The 27,723-nt window shown below is 46.7% G+C and overlaps 3 protein-coding genes across 3 annotated transcripts in view; 2 read left to right on the top strand and 1 right to left on the bottom strand.

The window, feature by feature from the left end:
• Nucleotides 1–1,735: 1,735 nt before the first annotated feature.
• Nucleotides 1,736–16,832, top strand: LOC125428723 (E3 ubiquitin-protein ligase TRIM7-like). The gene is made up of 9 exons (XM_048489322.1): nucleotides 1,736–1,780; nucleotides 3,978–4,412; nucleotides 7,469–7,633; nucleotides 9,680–9,775; nucleotides 10,347–10,577; nucleotides 12,329–12,351; nucleotides 14,234–14,352; nucleotides 14,611–14,643; nucleotides 15,945–16,832. Exons 2-9 carry the CDS (start codon nucleotides 3,987–3,989, stop codon nucleotides 16,460–16,462), a joined length of 1,611 nt encoding a protein of 536 aa, XP_048345279.1. The 5' UTR covers nucleotides 1,736–1,780; nucleotides 3,978–3,986; the 3' UTR covers nucleotides 16,463–16,832.
• A 2,837-nt stretch (nucleotides 16,833–19,669) lies between these two features.
• LOC125429995 lies at nucleotides 19,670–27,437 on the top strand. The gene is made up of 3 exons (XM_048491635.1): nucleotides 19,670–19,774; nucleotides 24,118–25,029; nucleotides 27,273–27,437. Exons 2-3 carry the CDS (start codon nucleotides 24,292–24,294, stop codon nucleotides 27,435–27,437), a joined length of 903 nt encoding a protein of 300 aa, XP_048347592.1. The 5' UTR covers nucleotides 19,670–19,774; nucleotides 24,118–24,291.
• Nucleotides 27,438–27,447: 10 nt separating this feature from the next.
• Nucleotides 27,448–27,723, bottom strand: part of LOC125429993 (zinc finger protein 436-like) — a 16,687-nt gene continuing 16,411 nt past the window's right edge. The window contains exon 10 of the mRNA XM_048491633.1: nucleotides 27,448–27,455. Within this exon, the coding sequence (XP_048347590.1) occupies nucleotides 27,448–27,455 (8 nt within the window). The remainder of the gene's footprint in view (nucleotides 27,456–27,723) is intronic.

Here is a 27,723-nt window from a genome sequence, read left to right as displayed (position 1 = left end):
GAGGTCTGATCCAGCAGGCTCGTTCTTATGTTCACTCTACATCTAAAACCTAAAGGACGAAAAAAACCCTGCAAATGCAAAACTTTTTACTCGCTGGTGTGGAGAAATTGGTTATACCACTTTAATTTCTCCAACCTGTAGCTGTGTCAGCTAAAAGTCATGCCCAGCTATAAACTATGTTCTTTCTGAATAGGACTCTAATCATCTCATTAAGCATGTACATCTGTTAGCAATTATGACTGTTGACCAAGCTGACTCAGCAAATTACCATGAGAACGTTATTGGTGTGTTTATACCACCTGACCGGTAGTTTAGGTATAACTACCTTTCAACGCTCTCATTATATTTATTCTATCTATCTTTTCACTGCTGTTACTGTTTTGATATCCTGCCTGTTATTTGAAATATTTTCAACTAGTTAATCTCTGCCAGTTGGTCTTATCAGTAATATTTATTCTTATTCTTTGCTTGCATTGGCTGTAAGGAAAGCTACGCTACTGAATGTTTTAAACTATTATTTTTTATTTTGCATATGCATTATCAGTCATTTTGTTTATTGAGCAGGAGCAGCACTCAATAAACTTTAGAATATATTTTTCTTAAAAGTTTTTGTGTTCCTGTATTCTTGTGTGCATTTTTACAGAATCCCAACCCACGTTTCTTTTTAAAGAGCAGGCAACAAACCCAGCTCTTTCGTTACACTGGTGTTCAGTGTGAAATATCAGCATACACTGATGCCTCCACAATAATTGAATATATACAGGAAAAATATGTGTCAGGGCAACTGCCTTTACAAAGAAAATATACAAAAGGCGAAAGTATGTAATAGGCCCACTGGAGGCTGGCCAAGAGTTTTCATTCCACGGGGGGGGGGGGGGGGTGTCATGCCAATTCCAGAGCAGAGTATCTTGGACCAAAGGTCTTCATTCACAGCCCATTCTGCAATTTCATTGCCACGTCTACCTGCTGCACTATATTTCAGTGGGCCAATGTATAAGGCAGGTGGCATTCCTGGCTGCCATTATAGCCCATGGACGTGCCAGGCTCTCCCTTTGTGCCCAGTGGGCGATCCTGCCATTCGTTCCCATACTTCTCTTCCCAGGCGAGTGAGCGCTACCCCCTCCACTCCACCCACCTGCCCCCGACCCAGGAAGCATCTCGTACCCGCGCCAGAGCATCCCCTCTGCAAAACCCCGGGATGCCAAGGGAAAGGTCTGCCTCCCGGGGGAAGTCAAAGGAGACCCTTCCAGCCCCATAGCCCTCCTTTTGGGGAGGTTTTTTAATGAATTGGGTTATGGGACGCCTGTTATTATTGTTTTGACTGCTGTTTTAATGGATTTTAGTAAATGTGGTCACTATTGTGATCCTTTGTTACATTGTATATATACTGATACTGTTGTGCACCGCCCAGAGCCCCTCGGGGATGGGGCAATCTATAAAGCTAAATAATAATAATAAATAAATAAGTGCAGGCAGAGGCAGTGCCCCCCACCCCCACATGTGCAGGGCCTCCCCATCCCGGCGCCCGGCTGCTTCCTGCTGGCGCATGGTCCTCCTTTCCTTTCCTCGTCCTGGGGGGCTCCGCGGGAAGCCCCGTCCCCAATCAAAGGACGAGCAGCCTTTGGGCGGGGCTGGCGCCTTTCCCGCCCTCCCACTTCCTGCTCCGTCCCCTCGTGGCGCTTTTGATGCCCGGAAGTCTTTGCAGAGGCTGCAGCTCCGACGCCTGCTCTTGCTCCCAGGCACCTTTCCCCGGGACCCAAGAGGCATCCTGCGAGCCCAGGTCTGCGGTCCGCGTCTCTGGTCGCCCCTTCCCAGCGCCTCCATGCCCAGACCTGCCCTCTTTCCCTGCCCACGTCCTTTGCACTGGCACCGTTGGAGGGGGCGCCTCGGACTGGGCAGCTCGACCCCAAAAGAGCCGGCGGGGGTGGGGGGGGGGTTGTGCTGAATGAGAGGGAATCTGTGCGAAGGGAAGGGAGAGCAGCGCTTGTCTCACCTGGGAATGATGGCCGGGGGGGTGGGGATTAATCTGAGGGCATGTTTCTTTATTTCCTTTATTTCCCCGGTGCAAAGCCGGCCAGCACCTGGGACAGCGGGCGTTTCATTGCTTCAGCCGTGCATCCAACCCCCCCCCCCTCCCCCCATCCATCTCCAGTGCCCAGCAAGTAGGAGGGAGAGTAGCTATTAAATACATCCTAAAACCCGAGTAAAGGCTTGCTAACCTCTCACGGATAGGTAACTCCAGTCCTGGGTCTCTCGCTCACACACACACACACCCAGTCAAAACATAGCGGCTCTAGGCTTGTTTGCTTTCATAGATGCAGGGGCTGGAGCTGGGCCCACTCCAAGAAGAAGCCCTCCCCCCCGTGTTTTCATTATTTTCGTTAAGAGGGAAAAACCAGAAAGCAATGCTGCTGAGAAAGTCCTGGGGGGAAAAGGCAGTTCGAGAGTCCACCCCTGCCCCCCACGCACACTGTTGTGCTGAAAGGGCTGCTGCAGACTCAACGTGTTTCTCAAGCAGCAAATAAGCAGCAGGTAGCATGGAGGGGAGAAAGGTGGGGCCAGGTAAATAGGGTCGCCAACCTCCAGATCAGCGGTTCTCAACCTGTGGGTCACGACCCCTTTGGGGGTCGAAGGACCCTTTCACAGGGGTCGCCTAAGACTCTCTGCATCAGTGTTCTCCATCTGTAAAATGGATAAATGTTAGGGTTGGGGGTCACCACAACATGAGGAATTGTTTTAAAGGGTCGCCGCATTAGGAAGGTTGAGAACCACTACTCCAGACAGTGGCTGGAGATCTCCCAGTCTAGATTTGCTACGAAAAGGCAGGTAATGGCAAACCATCTCTGAATGATCCTCTGAAGATGCCAGCCACAGATGCAGGCAAAACATCAGGAGAAAATGCTACTGGAACATGGCCACTCAGCCCGGAAACCCCACAACACCCCACCTCTGAACAGCTTTTGCCTTGAAAACCAGGTGTGACTTGAGGCACTTTTCTCCTCTACCACCAGATGGCGCTCTGTCCTTTAAAAGACCTAGTATTTGTATGTCTGATCCAGATGTGTGTCATACACTGACAACAGTGCTGAATTTAAATGTCCCAGGACAGCTCAGACCTGGATGGCCAGGAAGCCATATCTCAGAAGCTAAGCAGGAAAGGAGAAAGCTTCTTGGGGATCACAAATAGTCCACTGCAGAGTGTAGCCACGTGTGGTGAAACATATTAATGAATGTTCAATTAGACCTATTAGTAATGTTGATAGGCTAATTTAGACTTAGAATTTGGAAACTCTGTGCCCGTGTTTTCGTATGATATGCCACTTGACTTAATATTTAGAAGTATGGCAGTTCTGTATAGATGCGTAATGCACTGCTCTCCACCATGCTAAACTGCCCCCTTAGTTTAGCATGGTGGAGAGCAGTGTTTAGAGAGCAGCAGTGGCGTAGGAGGTTAAGAGCTCATGTATCTAATCTGGAGGAACTGGGTTTGATTCCCAGCTCTGCCGCCTGAGCTGTGGAGGCTTCTCTGGGGAATTCAGATTAGCCTGTACACTCCCACACACGCCAGCTGGGTGACCTTGGGCTAGTCACAGCTTCTCGGAGCTCTCTCAGCCCCACCCACCTCACAGGGTGTTTGTTGTGAGGGGGGAAGGGCAAGGAGATTGTCAGCCCCTTTGAGTCTCCTGCAGGAGAGAAAGGGGGGATATAAATCCAAACTCTTCTTCTTCTTAACAAAAAAAAACCAACCCTCCTCCCTAACAAATACAGAATTTGGCTACGGGCTTGGATGCTCCCAACCCAGGGTTTGACTTTCCTCCCAGGCCATGCTTTGAGAGTGTTTTTTTGCAACTCAGCCCAGCTGTCTTTGAGCCCCTGAGTCCACCTCTAAGAGTATTTTGCAGGAAAGGAAACACCTCGTATCTGCTTTGAGAAGTAGGAAAGCAAAACTGATTCTCTTGCTCTGTTTTCTCTTCCAGGAGGCAGTCATGGCGGCCGGGGGTCCCGTCCAGGAGCTCTGCAAGGAGGCGTCTTGCTCCATCTGCCTGGATTTTTTCAGGGATCCCGTCATGATCCCCGAGTGCGGCCACAGTTTCTGCCGAGCCTGCCTGACGTGGAGTTGGGGGGAGTCAGAGGGAGCAGAAACTTCCTGCCCCCAATGCAGAGGGCCGGCCCAGGAAGGGAACCTCCGGCCCAACCAGCAGCTGGCCAACTTTGTGGAAATCACCCAGAAACTCAATCCTTTGGAAGGAAGGGGGCAGAAGCGAAGGAGGGGGATCTGCGAGAAGCACCAGGAGCCCCAGAAATTTATCTGCCAGGAGGACGACGCCCCCCTCTGCCTGGTCTGCAGCAGATCCCAGGAGCACAAAGATCACACGGTGATTCCTCTGGAGGAGGCTGTTGAGGAGAACCGGGTAAGGAAGAGATCGCGGGAGGGAGACTTCCCTCCATTCTTGTATGTGGCTCGACATATCACTTTGGAGCAAAGCTCTTTCAAGAGCATGGTGATTGGTGCTTATGACTGTGCAATATATTATCTCTGCGCCCCCCAGAGCTGCAGATTGGCTCCCAAAACATCAGCTAGTAATAAGTGGATTTAAAAAGGCACTTATAATAATAATCAAGCCTTTATTGGCATACCAAATTACAATAAAACAATTGTCCATAAAAGACAGATAAATACAACAAACATTCAGAGCCTTATCAATAGTGTAGTCCAAGTGAACTCATCAAAAGTGGCATTCCCATACACCTCTCCACAGACCAGACTGAAGACCCACCCACAGAACCCAGGCATCACAACAACGTACAGTATCAACACTCCCCTGAGCCTTCGGGGAGGGCGGTATACAAATATAATAAATAAAATAAATAAATAAATAAATAAATAAAACACAGAGTTTGTTGGGGTGGCGCCAAACACAAAACAAGGGATAGGGGACAAGGAAATGGGCGAACAATTGATCTGACTCCAATAGGTTGCCACAGCCTTCAATTGTCACACCATCTGGCAATCGATAACAAGACTACGACATCTCTCTATGAATCACCCCCAGGTTATTTGACTTTGGATTATCATGAACCCACAGGTTACTGACAGAAGTAGGCACTGTATACCAGTAGCAGATAGTTGATGTAACCAACATTGTTGTTGTTATGATGGTAGCAATCTAATGCTTAGTATCTATCTAGAGGTGTCTATAATCTTTAATAGATATTTTGCTACACTTTCGCAAAAGTAAGGATCAAGGTTATCCAAGATTAAAGGAATCCTAAGAGCATCAGTTAAATGATTGTATAGGAGTGAAGCAATGATGGGTTGGGTCATTCTGATCTTGGCAAATTTTGCACAGTGAAACAGAGTGTGCTCCAGTGTCTCAACTTGGCCTGAGTTGCATAGGCATAGCCTCTTTTGTTTATCTATATGTTGGTATCTGCCTAAAAAGGCACTTGAGGGATGTGTTTTTCGTGTAGGAGGGGAGGGTCTGGCTGCCTCCTCTTCTCCCCACTCCACAAGATCACCCTTTGCTGGTTGCGCTCTGGATATTGTTGCCCCAGCCTTTCACATGCAAGACATCTCTAGCTGAGGAACAAGCACAGTATGTTCAGTTTCATCTTTCCCCTTAAGCAGTGGCCTATCCTTTATTTACAATGGCCCTCCCATACTGAGATCAAGCTCCATGGCCTGCTTAAGACATTTCACTGCTCAAGGGGGCCTCTAGTCAGCCCCCCTCCTCCCATGCAGGCCTCTGATGACGTTGGGCTTCCAGAAACTGAGCGATATGCAACTGGCAAGGCCCACTAGCTCTGGCCTAGCTTGGTGCTACAAGTCAGTGTGAGCTCAAAACTTGTTCTCTGCACCAGGCCAAATGGAGAAGTTCCCCATGATCCAGAAGGCCGCAACTCAGAGCAGGATGTTGCCTGTAGGTCTGTTAGCAGAAAGGCTTCGTTGAGGACAAATGGCCCTTCAGAAGTTATTGGGGGGGCGGGGGGGGGCTGTGTGATTAATTCTGAGAGTATGGAAAGGGGTTGGCTTCCTGGCAGAAGCACTAGGAATCCACAGGAACCCCACGTACTGATGCCCTTCTGGGTCCAGGATGTGAAGGAACGTCTCAAATTATTACGGTTCTTATTATTATATTTAATAATATGGGAAAATTAAGATACAGGGAAGGCAAAACACACACACACCCCAATCAAACGCAAGTTAACTCACACTACACTGAATATCAGCTCCTTGTTCCCACCCAGTATCAGAAGTGTCAGTCATTTGTAATGTTTATGAGGTCATCTGGAAGGCCACCTCGGAGGAGATGCTGCCTGAGAGAAGGTGGACGGGCTGGTTTGGAATTAAATCTTGAAAGGTGGCTTAGAAATCCATGTACTCCTGCAGTTCCAGCCTCACTTCCTTACATGTTTGGTCTCACTTTTGGATCCTGTCAGAATAACCCCTCAGTATTGCAAGAAAGGGACGAGGTGGTGTTTGGAGAATTCTCTGGCACGCTGCAAAATGCAGCTCAAAGCAGGTATAGGGAGAACGTGGTTTACCTGGAACCAGGAGTTGTAATTCGTTCATTGACTTCCAAAGGAATCTGAGCCTTAATAAATACTTGTTTAAGCCCAGTTTCTTCCACCAAACCCGTTTGAGGGGAAACATTACGGAACTTAGGTGCTGTGTGGTTTCCGGGCTGTATGGCTGTGTTCTAGCAGCATTCTCCTGACGTTTCGCCTGCATCTGTGGCTGGCATCTTCAGAGGAACTTAGTTTATGGAACTTAGATTATGGAACTTAGTTTATTAGCGAGGGAGGCTGATAAAAAAAGAAAACAGGGGTGTCTTCAGCTGCCTGTCATCCACCTCCTAACATGGAGGATGGCCGGGAGGCAAAAAAGGAAAAGTTTAAAGACAACTTCCAAACCCTCTGATCCCTGATGACCATTTACAAATAGAACTTATTATTTAAGTGGGGTTTACTCCAAGGGGGAGTGGTGGTGAATCAGAGCAGGTCACTCAGATAGTAAACTCAGACTGAGGAGACACAATTTAAGGTGGAAACTGAAGAGGCCTTGACTGGGCCTCAATAGTGGTTCTGTTCTTGGGGTGGCTGCAGATCACTGGATCTGCAGGCTTCCCTGTTATCTGCACCGGGATCCAGATGGTTTCTTTCTCCCTCTTTTCCCTCAGAAGTCTCCAGTTCTTCAGTCCTGTTCATTCCTGCCTCCCTCTGGGACAACCTCACCCAACTCCAAATGAAGGCCAAACCCCACAGGGTTACACTTAGCTACATTTGGCTTTATATTTAAAAGTTGTTTTTTATTACTGAACAAGGCACTAATTACATCACAAGGAAAGATCTGAGCCCTTCGGGGGAGGGCGGTTTATAAATACAATAAATAAAATAAATAAATAAATAAAAATGCAGTTGATGGGGGAGGGGATGAAACAAATTGTTTTCCTGTTTTGGGCCTTAGGCAACAATGTCTGCAAGAAAAGAGAGGTTTTGCGAGAAGCACCAGGAGCCGCTGAAGCTCTTCTGCAAGGACGACAAAGCCCTCATCTGTGTGGTCTGTGACCGATCCAAGGAGCACAGAAATCACGAGACCCTTCCCCTTGAGGAGGCCTCCCAAGAGTACAAGGTAGGAAATCAAGGAGGTGGAGGCTGACGGGGCAGAGCCGTGGATCCTTCCCTTCTCATGGGTCTCTTGGTGGGGGAAACGGCCTCAGCCTCTGGGCCCAAATTGGAGACCTTTTCGTTGCCTCCTTTCTGGCTTGGGGGATCCCTAAGCATTGCCCCCTGTCGAGGCTAAAGTAGGGGGTATGATAAAGCGGGGTGATTGACTCACTTCCTGTCTGGGCAGCTGATTGCATGGCTGAGCTATGAGGGGTAGCCACCTGACTCCCAGTTTTATCCTACCCCCCCACCCCCCCACACTTCTTTCTCATCTTCAGCTTGAGTTGCTCTTTGTCCTGGGGAGAATGTGTGTAGGTTGGTACATGTATGTGTTCTCCACTCGCACATAGTCGCTGTGAGGTAGGAATTTCAGTCGGGTTTTGAGGGGGGGGAGCTACGCATTTATTTGTTTGTTAGTTAGTTAGTTAGTTAGTTAGTTAGTTAGTTAGTTAGTTAGTTAGTTAGTTAGTTAGTTAGTTAGATTTTTATACCGCCCCATCCCCGAGGGGCTCTGGGCTCTGGGCATGAAGCTGCCTTATTCTGAGGCAGACTTATATTTCAATAAGCCTTTATTGGCATACAGAACATACAATATAAATACAGTTAAAATTACTAGATAAAACTTCACACTGGATCATAAGTTCAGCTCGCAAACCTCAGCCAGAAACTTTGCCACTGCGAGACAACAGTCAAGGTCATTGCAGTTTAAGAGCATATTTACTTTATCAAGCTCTGTCAGGGTTTTCATAGAGTCAATGATTTGTACTAATAAGCTGGATCTTGGTTTCTGGTAAAGTGGGCAGTGGAGGAGAATGTGCGCAATGGAATCCAACTGCCCTGGGCTGCAGACCTGAAGTCTGTCATGGGCCTCTCTGACTGGCAGTGGCTGTCCAGGGACTCAGGTGGGGGTCTTTGACGTCAGCTGCTGCCTGCCTGTTTCACCTGGAAATGCCAGAGAGTAAATCTGGGACTTTCTGCATGCCATGTGGATGGTCTCCCACTGAACCACAGCCTTCCATTGCGCTGTGGCACTTAAAGAAATCCTTTGCTGCTGTGGTTACTTCCACACAGAGTTTCCCATATTTTAGAGTGCCCTTTCTTGGCCAAAGAGAGTTTGGGAAAGTGCGGAATGGAAAGTGTGCCTTTCTTCCACCATCCCCGATATGGTACCCTCCACTCTTCTGCCTTCCATATTTTCCCCCAACCCCGCAATGAGCTCTTTGCCGTTTAAATAAATTGTCACTCTTTGGGTGTATTTGTACCAACTATGAACAGCTTTTTAATGCAAAAACCTCTTCTGGTGTGGCGTTGGGAGGAATGGTGGGTAAAATACAGAATCAATCTCAATGTCGCAGCTATGCATCTATAGCCGTGATGGCGAACCTTTGGCACTCCAGCAGGAGCAGCAGTGGCGTAGGAGGTTAAGAGCTCGTGTATCTAATCTGGAGGGACCGGGTTTGATTCCCAGCTCTGCCACCTGAGCTGTGGAGGCTTATCTGGGGAATTCAGATTAGCCTGTGCACTCCCACACACGCCAGCTGGGTGACTTTGGGCTAGTCACAGCTTCTCGGAGCTCTCTCAGCCCCATCCACCTCACAGGGTGTTTGTTGTGAGGGGGGAAGGGCAAGGAGATTGTAAACCCCTTTGAGTCTCCTGCAGGAGAGAAAGGGGGGATATAAATCCAAACTCTTCTTCTTCTTCAGATGTTATGGACTACAATTCCCATCAGCCCCTGCCAGCATGGCCAATTGGCCATTGTAGTCCATAACATCTGGAGTGCCAAAGGTTCGCCACTACTGATCTATAGTGAGTATCAGAGGAGAATAGGGCACCATCCCCATGAGCAAGCTTGATTGTGTTCAGCATTTGGGAAATGTTGTTGAAGATTCCATTGCGGACATAGTGCATTTTCATCTTGTTTAGCCCTTAATGACCATTTTGCTTCATGTGTGTTTTGAAATAAACTTCTAAAAAAGGGACCATTCTCAGTTTTGGGTCTCTCCTCCGCCAGGATCACTTCTGCAGTTGTCTGGAGGGACTGAAGAAGGAGAGAGAAAGAATCGTGGCATGTAAAGCAGACGTAGAGAAAGAAAGCCAAGACCTGCTCGTAAGTGTCCCCGTGGCTGGGAAGTGAGCAGATTCTAGGTATAATAGGGGGTGGTGGTGGGTGGAGTACAAATAGCAGAAAAGTCAAACCCCCCTTTTCTGTTCTCAGGTGTTTTTGTTTGTGGCAGAATGACTTGACTTCCCCAAGGTGCTCTGTGCTGTAGGGTAGATCCTGGGCAGATGAACCCATTTGCTTCAAATCCCTATTTGTGTGGAAGCACCAACACTGGGAGCCAGGAGAAATCCCTGAAAAGAGATGAGGGTCTCTCAGACCCAAAGAATTGCTGAGTAGAAATGCTGAGAAGTGTTGCTTAGCCATTGCTGAGTCTAAGGGGGGATGTCCTTCAGATGCTCAGTAGTATGTGTATTTGTTTCCCTGCTTCTCCACATGAAGTCTGCTGGGTGACCTTGGGCTAGTCACAGTTCCCTCAGAACTCTCTCAGCCCTACCTACCCCCAAGTACCTGCTGTTGGGAGAGGAGGGAAAGGAGTTTGTAAGCCGCCTGGAGTCTCCTTACTGGAAAGAAAGGTGGGGTACAAATCCAAACTTTTCTTCTTCTCTTTCCATTTCAGAAGCAAGCCACAGGAGAGAAGCAAGAGACAGTAGCCAAATTCAAACAACTACACTCTTTTCTGGAGGAACAAGAGAAACTTTTGCTGGCTCAGATAGAAGAGGTGGAGAAGGAGGTGGCAAGAAACAGGGACCAGCACCTGACTGAACTCTCTGAGGCCCTCTCCTCTCTTGAAAGCCTCATTTGGGAGATGGAGGAGAAATGTCAGCAGCCGGCCAGTGAACTCTTGTGGGTAAGAGCATGTCAGAAACAGTTTCGGCTCCCCTTTGGCAGAATATAAATCAGAAAGAGCATCCCATATAGTAGTATTACACCCAAGTAAATATAATCAGTTTCATTTAAAGCAGGAAGATCAATATTTAGGATGCATAACAAGAAAATACACAAAATACAGAAATACAAATGAAAATTGACAATTAAGTCTTTTTGGTAATTCACACTGTTAATGAAAACCATGTGGTGATTTCTGTTTGAAGTGAGTTCAAAGATAAATTACAGTTGCTGTTAAATAGCCAAGTCCTTTCCTAATGGATTATCTAAACAAGGAAATCCCAATCCAAAAGAAAACGAAGCCAAGCATTCAAGGATTTGTCATGAGTGATGTTATGCAGTCCACATTATCTTAAGTTGTGTTTCAAAATAAACTGGAGCCTACAAGCCAATCTACATTCTGACTTGTTCGGCGTCCCTTCACTGGGCTCAAAATGAGATTTCTAGAAGAGATAACAATATACAGGTTCTGCTAAACAATTCAACAATGCATCAAAGCCATTTGGGTACCAAAAACAGTTACAAAATTAATTATTAGGAATACAGTGGAACATTGGTTTTCGTTGGTAATCCGTCCAAAAAAAATCAATGAAAACCGAAACCAATGAAAACCGAGGCAAACTTTTCCATAGGAATCAATGTAAATCCAATTAATCCATTCTAGGCACTCCAAAAACATACCCAAAACACATTTTTGGTGAATAAACATAGTGTTTAATGCTGAAAACAGTAACAAACAATAACACTAGGTAGGACCAGCATCAGAGCCAGAGGACCAATGTCGCACCAGAAAGCTGTCCAAAGAGGTCTGTTTCTGACGCCTCTTTAAGATTTGTCTGAAATGGTGCAAGATATTGTCATTAAACAAGTTGCAGACACGGCCTGCAACTTTGTCCGGGTGATTTTTCTCCACAAATCCCTGCACCTTACTGCAAATCGATGAAAACTGAGACAAATGTTTCACTGAAAAAATCGATGAAAACCGAAACTGATGAAAACCAAAGGCAATTAAAACCGAGGTTCCACTGTACTATAAAAAGTAACTTGGAAATAATTAACGAACAAACCCAAAAGGAAGAAATACAGCACCTGTGGACTGGTGATGTTACCATGTTTCTCATTTGGTCACTTGTGTTCCCAAGTGCCACTTACATAACTAACCATTAAGTAGCCTTCAAGGCTTGATTTGAACTACATGGTTCAAAGGTATGAATTTAAACCCAAATGTGTGTTCAACCCATGTAGTTCAAAACTGTCCAAACGAAAAATAAAGAAAGATTCAAATTGTAATAATTTTCTCTGTGACTTTTGCGATAAAAGCTTTATTATCTAGTTGGACCAAAATCTAAAATGTGAGATCTTCTGGAGCTTCTAAGTGAGCAGTTAAAGGGGCATCAATATTTTATTGTGAATTTAATGAAGAGGGCTTCCCTCCATCCACATGAGGAGAAATCCCTGTGCGAAAGTAGCCACTGTTGTCATCAGAGCATATCACCCAGCTCTGCCTTGAAATGGCCTCACTTTGTAGATATTCACCTCATGAATATTTTCTACCACTTTCTGGAGATCCACCCCAGTCTTTGGGTTGAGTCTGCTAGGTGAATGCAAGAAAAGGGCCAGAGTGCAGAATCTTCCAGGATCTGAGGGGTCTTCCTGGTGTGGCCTTTTAGCAAGCACTGAAGTCTCTCTTTTTCTTCTGCCATTTTTCTTTAGGATGCCAGAAGCACCTTGCAGAGGTGAGTGGATCTTTCTCATTAACTTTCATAACATTGGAGGGGTAACATATGAATAACATGGTCCTTCAGGATCATGTATGTGTTGTCTCTGTGTTAAGTGCCATCAAGCCACTTCTGTCTCATGGCGACCAAATGAATCAATATTCTGCAAAACATACTGTCATTAACAGCCTTTCTCAGATCTTGGCAACTGAGGGCTGAGGCTTCCTTTATAGAGTCAACCCATCGCATGTTGGGCCTTCCTCTTTTTTTCTGCTGCCTTCATCTCTTCCAGTGATTCTTGAATTCTCATAATGTAACCAAAGTACAATAGCTGATAGTGACCAAATCAGGTATAACTAAGATTGTGGAGCTCCATTCGTCTATCAGTGGCAAATAGCTTACGTGCAGAGCTTAGTCAGTAGATGAAACAGTATTGGATAGGGGTCTAGGTTAACTCCAAACTGTGCATCTCCAGAAGAGGAGTTCCCAATCACTTGGAGGCGGCAGGCACCCATGGCATTCTGCTGCGATGTAATAGTGACTGTAAAATGGTACTGTAGGAGGGGTAGTCAATACACAAAATGGCTGTTGCTACTTACCTTTTCTTCATGCAGTGAAGATTTTGGTGTTGTCGTGGCCGCTGCTTCCAAAGCCACGTTTAAAAATAAGCAGTGCAGAAAATACAGCGTTTGCGATTTCTCAGCTGCATTCATTCCACAAAATGGCAGTCTGGAAACTATATTTGACCGGAATAATACCTTGGTTGGTATTATTCTGAAGTCCAGAATTCTGACCATCCCAGCTTTCTTTTTCTTTCGCTGGACATTTGCAAGGCTGATGTGATGTTCTTAAGGCCAAACTGGATGTTTGCGTTTTTTAAGAGTTTGGTCCATGTTCCTCACAGCCACACAGCGAGTGTGATGAACGGCTGTTAAAAAAGAAAGCGGAGCCCATTTGGCCATGAAATTCCACCACAGGGAAGGAAACGTATCTGCCTCTCCCTCATCCATTTTTCATGCCCAAACATCCCCCACAAGGGGCGTTGCTTCCCTCTTTTTGCTGCTTTACATGCACTGAATAGTCCATGTGGAGCAGCAAAAAGTGAGAAATAACTCCCCAATGCAGCTTAAGCCCTGGAAAACAGGAACCCTTCCTCCCCTTGGAGCAGCAGTGGCGTAGGAGGAACCGGGTTTGATTCCCAGCTCTGCCGCCTGAGCTGAGGAGGCTTATCTGGGGAATTCAGATTAACCTGTGCACTCCCACACACGCCAGCTGGGTGACATTGGACTAGTCACAGCTTCTCGGAGCTCTCTCAGCCCCAACTATGGCCCTCACAGGATGTTCATTGTGAGGGGGGAAGGGCAAGGAGATTGTAAGCCCCTTTGAGTCTCCTGCAGGAGAGAAAGGGGGGACTACAATTCCCATCAGCCCTGCCACTTGGCCATGCTGGCATGGGGTTCTGATAAGGAGTAGCAGTCCCATTGTTATCTGAAAAGAACCATAATTCTGAACCCCTACTGAAATGTCTCAGGAGTTATAATAAGGAGGACACTGCTCTCTGAAGAGCGTCACATCCTGCCAGTGTGGTCATGTGGTTAAGAGCAGTGGACACTAATCTGGAGAACAGGGTTCAGTTCCCTGTTCGTCCACATGAAGTCTGCTGGGTGACCTTGGGCCAGTCACAGTTCTCTGAGATCTCTCTCAGCCTCACCTACCTCACATGGTGCCTGTTGGGGGGAGGGGGGAAGAGGTTGGAAGCTGCTTTGAGACTCCTTAAAGATAGAGAAAAGTTGGGTATAAAAAACCAGCTCTTGCTCTGCTTTTAGCCTCACCCTGTGTCTCCAGGCTTCCTGCCAATCCCTTCCTCTGTTTCTCAGAACCTTTATCTGATTTTCTCCAGGTGTGAAGAAAAGAAGGAATTTGAGAATCCAGTGGCTTTTCCTCTTGCACTGAAGTCGCACATCTGGGACTTCTCGGATTTGAACCTCTTTCTGGAGAGCATTAAGAAGCAACACAAAGGTAATGAACATAAGAACATAAGAACAACCCTGCTGGATCAAACCAAGGCCCTTCAAGTCCCGCATTCTGTTGACACAGTGGTCAGCCAAGTGCCAACCCTTGCTTAGCTTTCCAGACTTGGTGAGGTGCGGCTATATACCATGGCACCTTCCCTCCCAGAGAGAAAAATACACAATGTTATTAGCTGATATTGTTGTTAGAAGATTTGTAATAGGCACAAGGGTCTGCTCCTCACGTTCTGTACCTTTCCTTCCTCAGACATTCTGGATTCTGGACTTCAACTGCAAAAAGGTACATTTTTCTTCATATGCCAATCAGTTATTTCTTAAGTAAAAAGCTTCACCTTACAATTGGTGTTCTTCTACCATGATGTATTTCCAAAGATAACATTATTGGATGCCCTTGTTTTTCCCCTCAACATCTCTCCCTCCCTGCCACAGCCTTCTTCTGAGGGGGAAGTCTTTCAGGGTGAAAGAGAAGGTAAACTCTGAGGGGATTAATACTCCCCTTCACCTACCTGCCACCATATTGAAATGATGGGTTGGTGGGCCCTTGAGGGCCTTTCAGATTCCTCCACATGAGAGGCACAGACCAGGTTGGGAATTCCATTTCTCTGAGTGGATTTCCTTCCCTGCTTTGCAGGTTTTCCCCATCTTATAATATGGAAGGGTGTGGTGGGAAGATCTCACATGTGTCCACTGAGGAGTACATGAAAGCCATTACCTTCATTTTATTATTGATGTAATATGACGTTCCCTGAGAAGCTGTGTTCTGTCCCATCTTTGTTCTTTCAGTGAAATCTATAAACCACCAAAGTACATTCAAAATTGTCCCCAGTGCAGATTGAGAAACACATCTCTCTCGCAGGCTGGAAGCCATGGGGACCCCCCCCCCCTTCCAGTTCCTGTGCTTTGTGTCTCGGATCAGGACTAAGAGCCATAACTTGTTGAACCCATTCTTTGCCTCTGCTCATTTTCATGGGATTTGGGTTCTTTTATGCAAACATTCACCTATGTGTGATTTCTTCCATGGATTTCCGTGGATTTCTTCTCAATCATGGTTAGGGAGCAGCAGTGGCGTAGGAGGTTAAGAGCTCGTATATCTGATCTGGAGGAACCGGGTTTGAGTCTCTGCTCTGCCGCCTGAGCTGTGGAGGCTTATCTGGGGAATTCAGATTAGCCTGTGCACTCCCACACGTGCCAGCTGGGTGATCTTGGGCTAGTCACAGCTTCTCGGAGCTCTCTCAGCCCCATCTACCTCACAGGATGTTTGTTGTGAGGGGGGAAGGGCAAGGAGATTGTAAGCCCCTTTGAGTCTCCTACAGGAGAGAAAGGGGGATATAAATCCAAACTCTTCTTCTTCTTCTTAACTGGTTGGGTTAGGAAATGGATTGTGTTCCTTCAGGTTTTTTATTGTTTTTTTAACTGCACCAGAAGGCTGCTCTGCCTTTTAATAAGTCAGGAGAAGACAGGAAAAGGTTAAAGAGGTGGGCGGAGGCCATGATGGCCAGGAGCAGGAAGCTCAACAGGCCACGGGGATTCTTTCTTCCGGGTGAAAATTCTTCTTTTTGTCTCCTCATTTTCCCTGAACAGCAAATGTGACTCTGGATCCAGACACGGCCCATCCCATACTCATCCTGTCTGAGGATTGGAAAAGCATGAGAGACGGAGGAAAAGCTCAATCTCTGCCCAACAATCCGGAGAGATTCGACAGCTATCCTGTTGTGCTGGGCTGTGAGGGATTCACAGCAGGCCGCCATTTCTGGGAAGTCGTTGTGGGAAGTGAGGGAGAGTGGATGCTGGGGGTGGCCCGAAAGTCTGTGAAGAGGAAGGGGAAATTTACTTTAAGCCCGGAGGAAGGGATCTGGGCTGTGGGGAAATGGGGAGGGCACTGTAGGGCTGCCATAAAAGGCCATAACCTTCCCCTGACCCTGCGTGGGGAGCTCAAGAGGATCCGAGTCTGTCTGAATTATGATGGGGGTCGGGTGGCCTTTTTTGACGCTGACCGAGCAGCCCTCATGTACGAGTTCTCTGGAGCCTCCTTCTCTGGGGAGACCCTCGTGCCCTACTTTTGGGTGTACAAAAAAGGCCACCTCAAACTCTCTTCTTGAGACCGTCTCTTCACATCAGCCGCATCAATAAGAAATATTGTTTCTTAAAAGTGCCCTTTTTTTAGTGCTGTAAAGGCTTCTCCAGACTCCCAGCCACCAAAACCGATTGGAAGAAAACAGGAACATTTTCCTCTCCATTTCCCAACATTCCCCCTTTCTTCTTTGCCTCCTATTTCTGAAAGTAACAGTAACACATTCTACCCATTTATAAATGATTTGTGAAGTCTCCTGGAACTTAGTGAAATTTATACCATGTATAATAGTCTCAAGAAGAGACACTGATATAAAGTTGTTTTGCTCCTTTTTAATTGTATTATCTGTGTTAAAACCAAATTATTGTTTGTAATTTTTTGAAGAAATAAAACATATTTTTAAAAAAGAACAGGCTGGTTGTCAAGGAAAATTGAATAAACTTTCTCTTCCAGCTCCCACTCCTCTCAGGCACAAGAGGAACAACCGAAGATACTGCAGAGGGAAATGAGGCCCTGCAAATTTAAGTTAACATTCGGGGATTTCTCTTTTCTTTGCTTTATGGGGCACCAACTGTTTATATTTACCTCCATTCAGCATAACCTTTCTGAAGGGCTATCCTAATCAAGGTTTCTACATTCATCACAGTTGTGTTTCAAACAAGGTGACCAGACGTCCCGCTTTTGATGGGACAGTCATGGTTTAGAGCAATTTGTCCCGCGTCCCGCGGGGTTTTTTAATTCTCCCAATTTTTGGAAGGCTGTCACACTGCCTTCTGGGGCGCTCCCCTTTTCCGCCCTGTCACAGGGCGGGAAACCGGGGAGCTTGAGGGCTTCCGTGTAGCTCCTGCGGCTGTGACGTATCCACATTAAAAAGGTGAAAATCTGGTCACCTTAGTTTCAAATACCAGTGGTAGAAAAAATATTACTCTTATGTTGATAAAGTTATGTTATCTTGAAAAGTGTGCTGTCTTGATTTTTGGGGGGAGGGGAGAATATATTGCAACTGTTGCCGCTGAGGGCAACAGAGCAGCTACCAGCAGGAGGGTAGGGAAGAAACCAGGAGGCAAGAGATGTATAATGCAATAATTTTATTAAATCCAACAGAGTGGCTGTCAGCAAGGGAGAGCGAGCCCCAAATGCCAAAAACCAGGACTTTTAATAGAGAAAAGCATGGGAAAGGGATTCTAATCTATACGCAATAAAAGAATGAAAACATCTACCGGTATTCATTTCAAAGGCTCATTCCGCACATGCAGAATAATGTACTTTCAAACTGCTTTCAGTGCTCTTTGAAGCTGCGCAGAATGGCAAAATCCACTTGCAAACAGTTGTGAAAGTGGTTTAAAAACGCATTATTTTGCGTGTGCGGAAGGGGCCAAAGATTTGACACATCTCCATGAGATTGAAAATTCAACATCCAAATTCAGAGATGGTATCATAAAGGGTCACAACGAACTACAAAGTTGTCATGAATTGCAACAATTTAAATATGGCTGCCAATCAAGAATTCAGCAAAATGTATATATTTTATTTCCAGCTTCTTCCTCCTTCCTATTTAACACCAATCCTGTGTATTAGATTAGGCTGAGGGAGGGTGACAGACCAAAAAAGCACCCGGTGAGCTTCAGGACCTTGTCCTGGGTCTTGCCTGCTCTGATGTATGAATATATTCAGGCCACTTATTGGCCAGGTAATTATTGATCTCTACTTACACTCACCAGATATGCAGCAAAATAAGATTTTTAAAATGTTAAAATGGCATTATGAGGACTGAGCTTGCTCTGGGGGTGGGGGAGGGCCCAGAATGTGAACATGGCTAGAGTCAAAAGGAGAAAAAGAATGACAGGAATATTTGGTTGGGGAGAAGGTTGGAATTCCCAAATTGTGTCCCTCATGTGGTTGGGTTTCCAGTCTCCAGGTGGTGCCTGGAAATCTCCCAGAATTACAGTTGATCTCCAAGCTACGGAGATAAAATCTCCTGGAATTTCCCAAACCAGAGCTGGCAACCATAGCTTTGAGGACTTCTTCAGGGAAACTGGTGTGCCACGTCTGGAAAGAGGATGTTGGACATTTGGTCTGCTCTGTGAATCCTCAACTGACTGGTGATGACCCCAGGAAGGGGTTTTTGAAGCACACAGTGAAAAGTACAAGAGGTTTTCCACTCCCTTCCTCGATCTCCCATCAAAACACCGACCCTGCTTAGTTTACTAGTTCTGACAAAATCAGGCTATTACCATGCTGCTTCCCCTAAGTTCAGTCTAAACCCCTTTACAGCAATGGTAATTCCGCATAGGATTCCACTGTAAAATGACAAGAAGTTGAATGGGGGATTCTCTAACACACAGGTGTCAAACTCGCCGCCCTCCAGATGTTATGGACTACAGTTCTCATCATAACCTGCTGGCATGATGCTGGCAGGGGATGATGGGGACTGTAGTCCATAACATCTGGAGGGCCGTGAGTTTGACACCTATGCTTTAACAGGTGCTTTTTTATCCTTCCCTTCTTCTAGGGAACTCAGGGCAGTTTACATGGTTCTCCCTCGTTATGTCTTCACAACACTCCTGTAAAGTAGGTGAAACTGAAAGAGCTCCATGGCTAGGTAGGTATTAGAACCCTGGTCTCCCAAATTTCACTCTGGCACTGAAGCTGCTGCTCTACACTGCCCCTCCCCCCCCCCACACCTTTCCTAACCTTCTCCCCTTGTCCTGTTACACCTCAGCAATTTTTAATTCATAATCCTGGGTGCAAGAACTGATGGTTTTTAGAAGTTGCCTGTGTACAGTGCCTACTACCTTTAAATTAAAAAAAGAAGGAAGACACCCAGCCTCAGGAAGCGTTCTGTGTAACACGGGAAACTGGCGTTAGCATTGTAACGCACTATGTGGCCAAGATGCAATTACTCTACTAAGCCTCGTTTTTGCAACAATGAATAAACGAAGTGATTTTGTTATTATTTCCTCAAAGCTAATGACCAGTAAGTAAAATAAAGTATAGAGGTCGGGAAGGGGGACCCAACCCTCCACTGGTTTTCTGCAAGCTTAAATGTGTTGCATGACCCCAGAGTCGACAGCACGCTTACAACATTTGCAAGGGATGATGATGCCCGCGGACGCATGCATCGTTTTCGACCTATGTAAGGGTTAATGCAACCGAGGTGGTCGGTTTCCTAGAGCGGCTGAGAAATTTGGGGATGGATTGGGGGCAGGAAAAGGAGTGATGGCACGACCATAGAGCGAGGGGGGAGAAAGTCACAGCACGCCTTCCTGTCTGTCCCATTCGGGGAACAGACATGGGTTTGCCAGTTTCTTCGTTGCAGAGAAGAAGTTGAGATTGCAGCGTGAGAAGCATCAGTGAGGTTTTGCAAATTAAATTGGGGAGGTTTTGGGGGTTTGCGGGAGGTGGAAACTGAGGGCGCTGGAGCATGCTGGGTTGTGGGAGAAAGGCAAAGAAAGAGGCAGGGACTCCCTAGTATCAGGATCGGGGCAGAGAGCAGCATTGCTTGCAAAACAAAAGTGAACTTCATAGCTCAGAGAAGCACCTCTCTAGAGCCAAGAAGAGCACAGTGTTTGTGAATTTTTTTTCTCCCACCCTTCCTTCAGTGAGCTAGGACAGGAGGGGAAGACATACATAGGCTCTGCCTTTTTTGCACACCACAGCCTTGTGAGGTAGGATACTTTAAACCAGTGGTGGGATCCAAAAATTTTGGTAACAGGTTCCCATGGGGGTGGGATTCAAACAGTGGCGTAGCGCCAATGGGGCTGGGCGGGGCACGACGGGGGCGTGGCCGGACATTCTGGGGGTGGGGCATTAATAATTTCTCTGTTACTGTAAAAAAAGTTCCTTCCTGTAAAAGTTCCTTACAGTTCTCTCTTACTGTAATTTCCAGCTGCTATCTTTCTGTCCATAATTTAAACTCATTATGGCAAGTCCTATCGTCTCCTGCCAACAGAAACAACGACTTCTCCTCTAATTGGCTGCCTGTCAAATACTTAATACTTTCAAATACTTAATTTTGTTTCTAGAAATCAAAAGAAGGATCCTTTCCTTAAACAAGGAACTTTACCATATTTCTAAAACATGTTTTTAAAACAGCCCAACAGGGAGAATTATCCCGTTTTCTACCTTCGCTAACCAGCCACATAGGAAACAACAGGACTTCATGATTTTTGGACCTAATGGAATTTTTAACGGAAAAGCAGACCCAATGAGTAACCCCCTCTCGGCACACACAGATAATTAGAAACCCACTCTTGGGAACTGGTGAGAACCTGCTGGATCCCACCTCTGCTTTAAACTTGTTTGATTGGAGGGAACTCTCAGCTGTTTCCAGCTGCCTTGATTCCAAGGCGATAAAGTAGGCTATAAATGTTTTTTTTAAATAAATGGTGTGCTACATGTCACCGGCAGGCTGTTGTGGGTCTTCCTGGCTGTGTGGCTGTGGTCTGGTAGTTTCAGCTCCTAACATTTTGCCTCCATTTATGGCTGGCATCTTCAGAGGTATGTCACGGTCAGGTCCACAGAGAGAAACACATTTCGCCATGACGTGCCTATGAAGATGCCAGTCGTAGATGCGGGCAAAATGTTAGGAGCTAAAACTACCAGACCACGGGCACACAGCCTAGAAAACCCACAACAGCCAGATGCCTCCATCGATGAAAGCCATCAACAATACATTGTCAGCGCTTCAGCACATTTTCATCCTACCCAGTAGCATACGTTACTCTCTTCCCTCCTCCATTTTATCCTGTAGGTATGGCTGAGTGACGGACTGATCCAAGTGACCCAGCAACATTCCAGGGTTTAAACCTGCATCTCCCAGATTTTGGGATGACACAGTTATGACAGCACCACATTGGCTAATCGTGGCTTATGCCTATTAGTCATGCCACATGCTTACCAACAAATGTCTTCTGTATGAGCTACTTAAAACACACAGGTTTTTCCAAGATTTTTTTGTTGACTTGTGTGTGGGTTAGTTTTGGGGGCTTTTTGTTTTGGTTTTTTGGCCCCTGTTGTTTGTCTTCTGATTGTCCTCAGTCACCTACCAGTTTCTTTCACCTCTCTTACTATACTATACTCTGAGGGGCAGCAGTGGCGTAGGAGGTTAATAGCTTGTGTATCTAATCTGGAGGAACCGGGTTTGATTCCCAGCTCTGCCACCTGAGCTGTGGAGGCTTATCTGGGGAATTCAGATTAGCCTGTACACTCCCACACATGCCAGCTGGGTGACCTTGGGCTAGTCACAGCTTCTCGGAGCTCTCTCAGCCCCACCTACCTCACAGGGTGTTTGTTGTGAGGGGGGAAGGGCAAGGAGATTGTAAGCCCCTTTGAGTCTCCTGCAGGAGAGAAAGGGGGGATATAAATCCAAACTCTTCTTCTTCTTCTCACCAAAAGAAAAAACCAAAATTGTAACTTCATTCGCCACATGCTGGGCCACCTTTGTTTTAGAATGCTCCGTTTGGGTCCGAGTGCCTACCTAAGTAATTTTTTTTTCTTTTGGTGAGACAGGGTATAGGGATGTGACAAAAGTGTTGTGGTGAATGTTTGTATATGTATATGCATCTTAAGAAAGAGCTGACGTGTGTTCATGTTAAGAACAAAAACTGACAACCGGTACCTGGATGAATGTGGGGTTTAGATCACAAGTTCAGCCATACACACAATAGACTAAACATAAGCACGGTGTGGTGGTTGAGATGTTGGACTAGGCCTGGAAACCCAGGTTGAGATTTCCACTTGCGCCATGGAAACTCGCTGGGTGATCTTGGGCCAGTCACACACACCCCTGGCTAGTATTTGGATGGGGGTCATGATGCTGAGGCAGGCAATGGCAAACCACATCTGAATGTCTCTTGCCTTGAAAACCTCGCAGAATCACTATGTCAGCTGTGAGTTGAGGGAGAAAAAGAAATTTAAAAAACAACCTACATTTAAGGAGAAATCATGCATATGCTGTTCACCCATCGCTTGTGCAGGCAGTCTGGTTTTTAGAGACTGTTGTTGAAGGCTTTCATGGCCAGAATTAACTGGCTGTTGTGGGTTTTTTAGGCTGTGTGTCTGTGGTCTGGTAGTTTAACTCCATGCTACAGAGAGAAACGCATCTTACCATGACATGCCTCTGAAAATGCCAGCCATAGATGTGGGTGAAACTACTTTAGTCCCAGCCCGATTGTAATGCACAGTGGATGTCCCATCCTGTTAGAACATAAGAACAAGCCAGCTGGATCAGACCAGAGTCCATCTAGTCCAGCTCTCTGCTACACGCAGTGGCCCACAAGGTGCCTTTGGTAGCTCACATGCAGGATGTGAAAGCAATGGCCTTCTGCTGCTGCTGCTGCTCCTGAGCACCTGGTCTGCTAAGGCATTTGCAATCTCAGATCAAAGAGGATCAAGATTGATAGGCATAAATCGACTTCTCCATAAATCTGTTGATTGCATTTGATTTATACTATGTAGTCTGCCTTAAGAGGGAGCAAAGTGGATTATAAATAGTCAGATTTCCCCCCCAAAGAATGGTCGGAGTACTTTCTCAAAACAGCTGACAAAAATAATTTAAAATTGACAGTAAAATACTAAATTCAGTGTCATCCTACGCAGAATAACACAGTTTTAAAGTAATTGTCTTTAGGACTGTCCCTAGAAGCTAAAATGACTAAAGTGAGATTGTGGTACTTTGGTCACATTATGAGAAGACATGAGTCACTAGAAAGGACAATAATGCTAGGAAAAGTTGAAGGCAATAGGAAAAGAGGAAGACTCGTGATGGACTGACTCTATAAAGGAAGCCACGGCTCTCAGTTTGTGGGACCTAAGCAATACTGTCAACAATAGGACATTCGAGACCGCATCACCCCATATGTCCCTGTACAGCCTCTTCGATCAGTTGAGGCCAACCTACTAGTGGTCCCTGGCCCCTCGGTGATGCGGCTGGCCTCCACACGGGCCAGGGCCTTTACGGCTCTGGCCCCGGCCTGGTGGAACGCTCTTCCTCCAACTGTCCGGGCCCTGCGGGACCTTGGTGAGTTCCGCAGGGCCTGTAAGACGGAGCTGTTCTGCCGGGCCTTTGGAGGAACCGGCCGTTGATGGTGCCCCCTTCCCCCACCCTTTCATGGCCCTTTACATCTGGGCCATTTGTCATTCAACGGGACCTGCCATTCCTCCCTCTTGGGAAGAGGATTTTGAATATGGAGCTGCTGGACGCCATTTATATTTATGCTAGTATTTTTGTATTATATTTATGAGATTTAGCTTTTACTGTTTTATCGCTGCTTTTAAAGATTTAGCCATTTTATGTTATATTATGTTTATTGTTGTACACCGCCCGGAGCCCCTCGGGGATAGGGCGGTATAAAAATCTAATAAATAATAATAATAATAATAATGATTTTGGAGGACATTGATCACCATTAATAGGAAATGACTTGACAGCACTTAACATATACCAAGTCATTGTAATTAGTGGCCTTAGAAAGGTATACCGGTAAGCATAATTATGATGGCACTAGCAGTAAGTTATTTATTGTGTGGAGGAATAAAAATGTCCCTGCCATTATGATGGGAGAAGGCACGAACTGTTCTTAATTGATGGGTCAGAATTCATTTGGTTTTGCCCGGTGTCATGTGCAACTGTACTGGTGCTGCCTCAATGATTCTTCTTATCTAATTTTTTTCCCCCATCAGAAAGGAAGACTTCCTGGAAATCCTTCAGCTTCTGCAACATCATTGACTCTGCATGGGGAGCCTCCATCTGTCCTTTAGGGTCTCCCGGTCGTACACACTTGGAGCCTTGGATGTTTCTCCCACCCTTGCAGAAAGGGACCGGGCTGGGTTCAAATAATCTCTCCGCCGGAGGAAATGGCTGAAGGGCGGGAGAGGGAATCCTCAGCCCCAGGGCTCTGGCTCCAGGCAACACCAGAGCAGAAGGTGAAAATGGAACTGAGAAACCTAGGAGACCTCAGACCTGAGAAGGGGTCTGGAACAGCTTTGTTTGTGGCAGCCCATGGGGGACCCACGGGGCACGAGGGGCTGCTACAGCTTTGGGAAACTCAATGGCAGGCATTCCTCAAGGCGATGGAGTCCTCTCACTCTGGGATGGGGGTCCCGCTGCTGCCAGAATCTGCTTCCTGGGGGGATACAAAGATTTCCTTGGCTCCCTACGGGGGAGCTGTAGTGGTGACTGGCCAGCGGTCAAGTGAAGGGTCTCTCACGAGTCTTCGAGAAGCAGCCCAACCGCAACAGGAGAAGGATGATGTGGGAGAGGAAGGGGACTGCGGGAAAGTGAAGGAAGACACGGAGAGGGACGACGTGGAGGTGCGGCGCCAGCATTTCAGATGCTTCTGCTACCGCGACGCTGAGGGGCCCCGAGAGGCTTTCAGCCGGCTCTGGGAACTTGGCCATCAGTGGCTGCGGCCGGAGACCCGCACCAAGGAGGAGATTCTGGAAATGGTGATCTTGGAGCAGTTCCTGGCCGCCCTGCCCCAGCAGATCCGGAGCTGGGTGAAAGAGCAGGGGGCCCAGAGCTGTTCCCAAGCGGTGGCTCTGGCAGAGCATTTCGTGCTGACCCAGGGAGGGGCCAGGAGATTGGAACAGCAGGTGAGGGTCTGCTTGGGCTTTGCTAGTCCTAAGTGAGGTTGTGACATTTCACCCATTAAACATCTTTTGAGTTCATTAGGAGCAGCAGTGGCGTAGGAGGTTAAGAGCTCGTGTATCTAATCTGGAGGAACCGGGTTTGATTCCCAGCTCTGCCACCTGAGCTGTGGAGGCTTATCTGGGGAATTCAGATTAGCCTGTGCGCTCCCACACACACCAGCTGGGTGACCTTGGGCTAGTCACAGCTTCTCGGGGCTCTCTCAGCCCCACCTACCTCACAGGGTGTTTGTTGTGAGGGGGGAAGGGCAAGGAGATTGTCAGCCCCTTTGAGTCTCCTACAGGAGAGAAAGGAGGGATATAAATACAAACTCTTCTTCTTCTTCATTACAGCGAGGGCCTTGATTAATTGGGCAACAGGGTTTTTACTGTGAATTTTTTGAAAAATGTGGCCACTTGCAAAGCCATCAGTGGCAGAATTCTTCTTGGAAGGAAGACCAAAATCCAGTAGGAAGTGCAAACAACAAATGGATTGTTACTGGTAATAGAAATCACAGCACAGTTTCAACTAGCTCTTTGTCAGGAAATGGGAGAAGATATAGCTGGCATGTGGAGTCAAGTTTTTAATCTCCAAGAGAACTTACTTGGCCAAGCTAACTAACTATTGCAATGGCCAGCAAATGTGTCTCTTGCCTGTTTAGATTGCTGCCTTTTCCAGTTGTGTGCGGCTGTCCCTGTGGTGTGTTTGGCTTTTGGGAAGAGGCATTCTCCCTTCTTTGGAGAAGGGAGCATCAGTGGCATAGTGGCTAGGAGAAGATGGACTCTAATCTGGAGGAACCGGGTTTGATTCCCCGCTCTGTCGCTTGAGCTGTGGAGGCTTATCTGGGGAATTCAGATTAGCCTGTGCACTCCCACACACGCCAGCTGGGTGACCTTGGTCTAGTCACAGCTTCTCAGAGCTCTCTCAGCCCCACCCACCTCTCAGGGTGTTTGTTGTGAGGGGGGAAAGGCAAGGAGATTGTAAGCCCCTTTGAGTCTCCTACAGGAGAGAAAGGGAGGATATAAATCCAAACTCTTCTTCTTTGTTGAGCATATGAGGCAATTGCAAAGGTCATTCTGCTCCTCTCACATCGGAGAGACTTCTGATGCAAACTTAAGAGGTAGTGTGGTATAGTGGTTAGGAACAGTGGACTCTGATCTGCAGAACCAGGTTTGATTCCCCATTCCTCCACATAATTGGCAGATTCTTATCTAGTGAACCTGGTTTGTTTCTCCGACACTGCTAGGGTGACCTTGGGCTAGCCACAGTTCTCTCTGAATTATCTTAGCCCCACCTACCTCGCAAGGTGTCTGATGTGGAGAGGGGTAGGGAAGGCAATTGTAAGCCACTTTGAGACTCCTTAAAGGTAAATAAAAGCCGGGTATAAAAACTTTAATCTTCACTGGCTCTTGCTGACTTTGGCTCATTCCGCACATGCAGAATAATGCACTTTCAAACTGCTTTCAGTGCTCTTTGAAGCTGTGCGGAATGGCAAAATCCACTTGCAAACAGTTGTGAAAGTGGTTTGAAAATGCATTATTTTGTGTGTGCGGAAGGGGCCTTTGTTTCTATGCTTTTAAAAGCTGTGCAAGAAGCAGAAGTTCAACAGGTGAAAATGTATTCTTTTTTTATTATTGAAAATATAATGTTCTGAATATTTATAACCAAAAACAGCCTCATCCAAAACAGAATCTCCATACAATGGGAAGTAAAAGCGGGATGATTAATGCGGGGGGAGATGGGGAAGAAATGGGAGGCCCCAGGGCTCTTACTTGGGCCCCTTCCGCACGTGCAGAATAATGCACTTTCAATCCACTTTCAGTATTGTTTGCAAGTGGATTTTGCTGTTCCGCACAATAAAATCCAGCTGCAAAGTACATTGAAAGTAAATTGGAAGTTCATTATTCTGCATGTGCGGAAAGGGCCTGAATCTTGCGTGGCCATTACTAGCAGTGTTATGTAGTGGTTATACTGCTAGATTTTTAACTGGTAGACCAAGGCTCAAAACTGCCTCTGCCATGGGTTGATCCGGGGTGATCATGAGCAAGTTGTCCTGCTCAGACTGACCTACCCCACAGGGGTGCCATAAAGTTAGCAGGGGAGGAAGAAGAAGCCACATTTGCTACACTGGGATTCTCAGGGTAGATATCTTGGCACCGTGTTCTTACATAATATGAATATTTGAATCAAACAACCTTGGTCATTTCAGGATGCTGATATGTCTCAAGAAGTGGTTTTGAATTTCCCCGGTGACAAGGGTGCTTCTCCCAGCAATGCCCAGAGGTGGATCTGGGATGTGGTGAAGCAAGAAAATGGAGGAAATGCCAGCTTGGTGGGTAAGTATAGTGATGGGTTCAAGGCTCCATCTTTTTAACAAATCTGCCTTAAGAAACTGACAATTATGCAAATTCCCAGGGGGTGGAAAATCGCCCCAACCCCTTCCACGACCCCCCCACTTACCTTAGTTCTTAATTTCAGGCTGAAAAGCGGCCTGTTCCGTCCAGGCTGAAATGGGCGCTTGTGGGAACTACACTACCCAGGAGACTTGGCGAGCCCCAAGGGCTCCTGGGTAGTGTAGTTCCCACCCGGGCTTTTTTTCAGCCTGAACGGAACAGGCCGCTTTTCAGCCTGAATCTTAAGAACTAAGGTAAGTTGAGGGG

This window comes from Sphaerodactylus townsendi, linkage group LG03 (assembly GCF_021028975.2).
Source record: "Sphaerodactylus townsendi isolate TG3544 linkage group LG03, MPM_Stown_v2.3, whole genome shotgun sequence".
NCBI classification, from domain to species: domain Eukaryota; kingdom Metazoa; phylum Chordata; class Lepidosauria; order Squamata; family Sphaerodactylidae; genus Sphaerodactylus; species Sphaerodactylus townsendi.
Note: the sequence above shows the minus strand (reverse complement) of the source record. Positions and strands in the feature narration are given on the sequence as shown.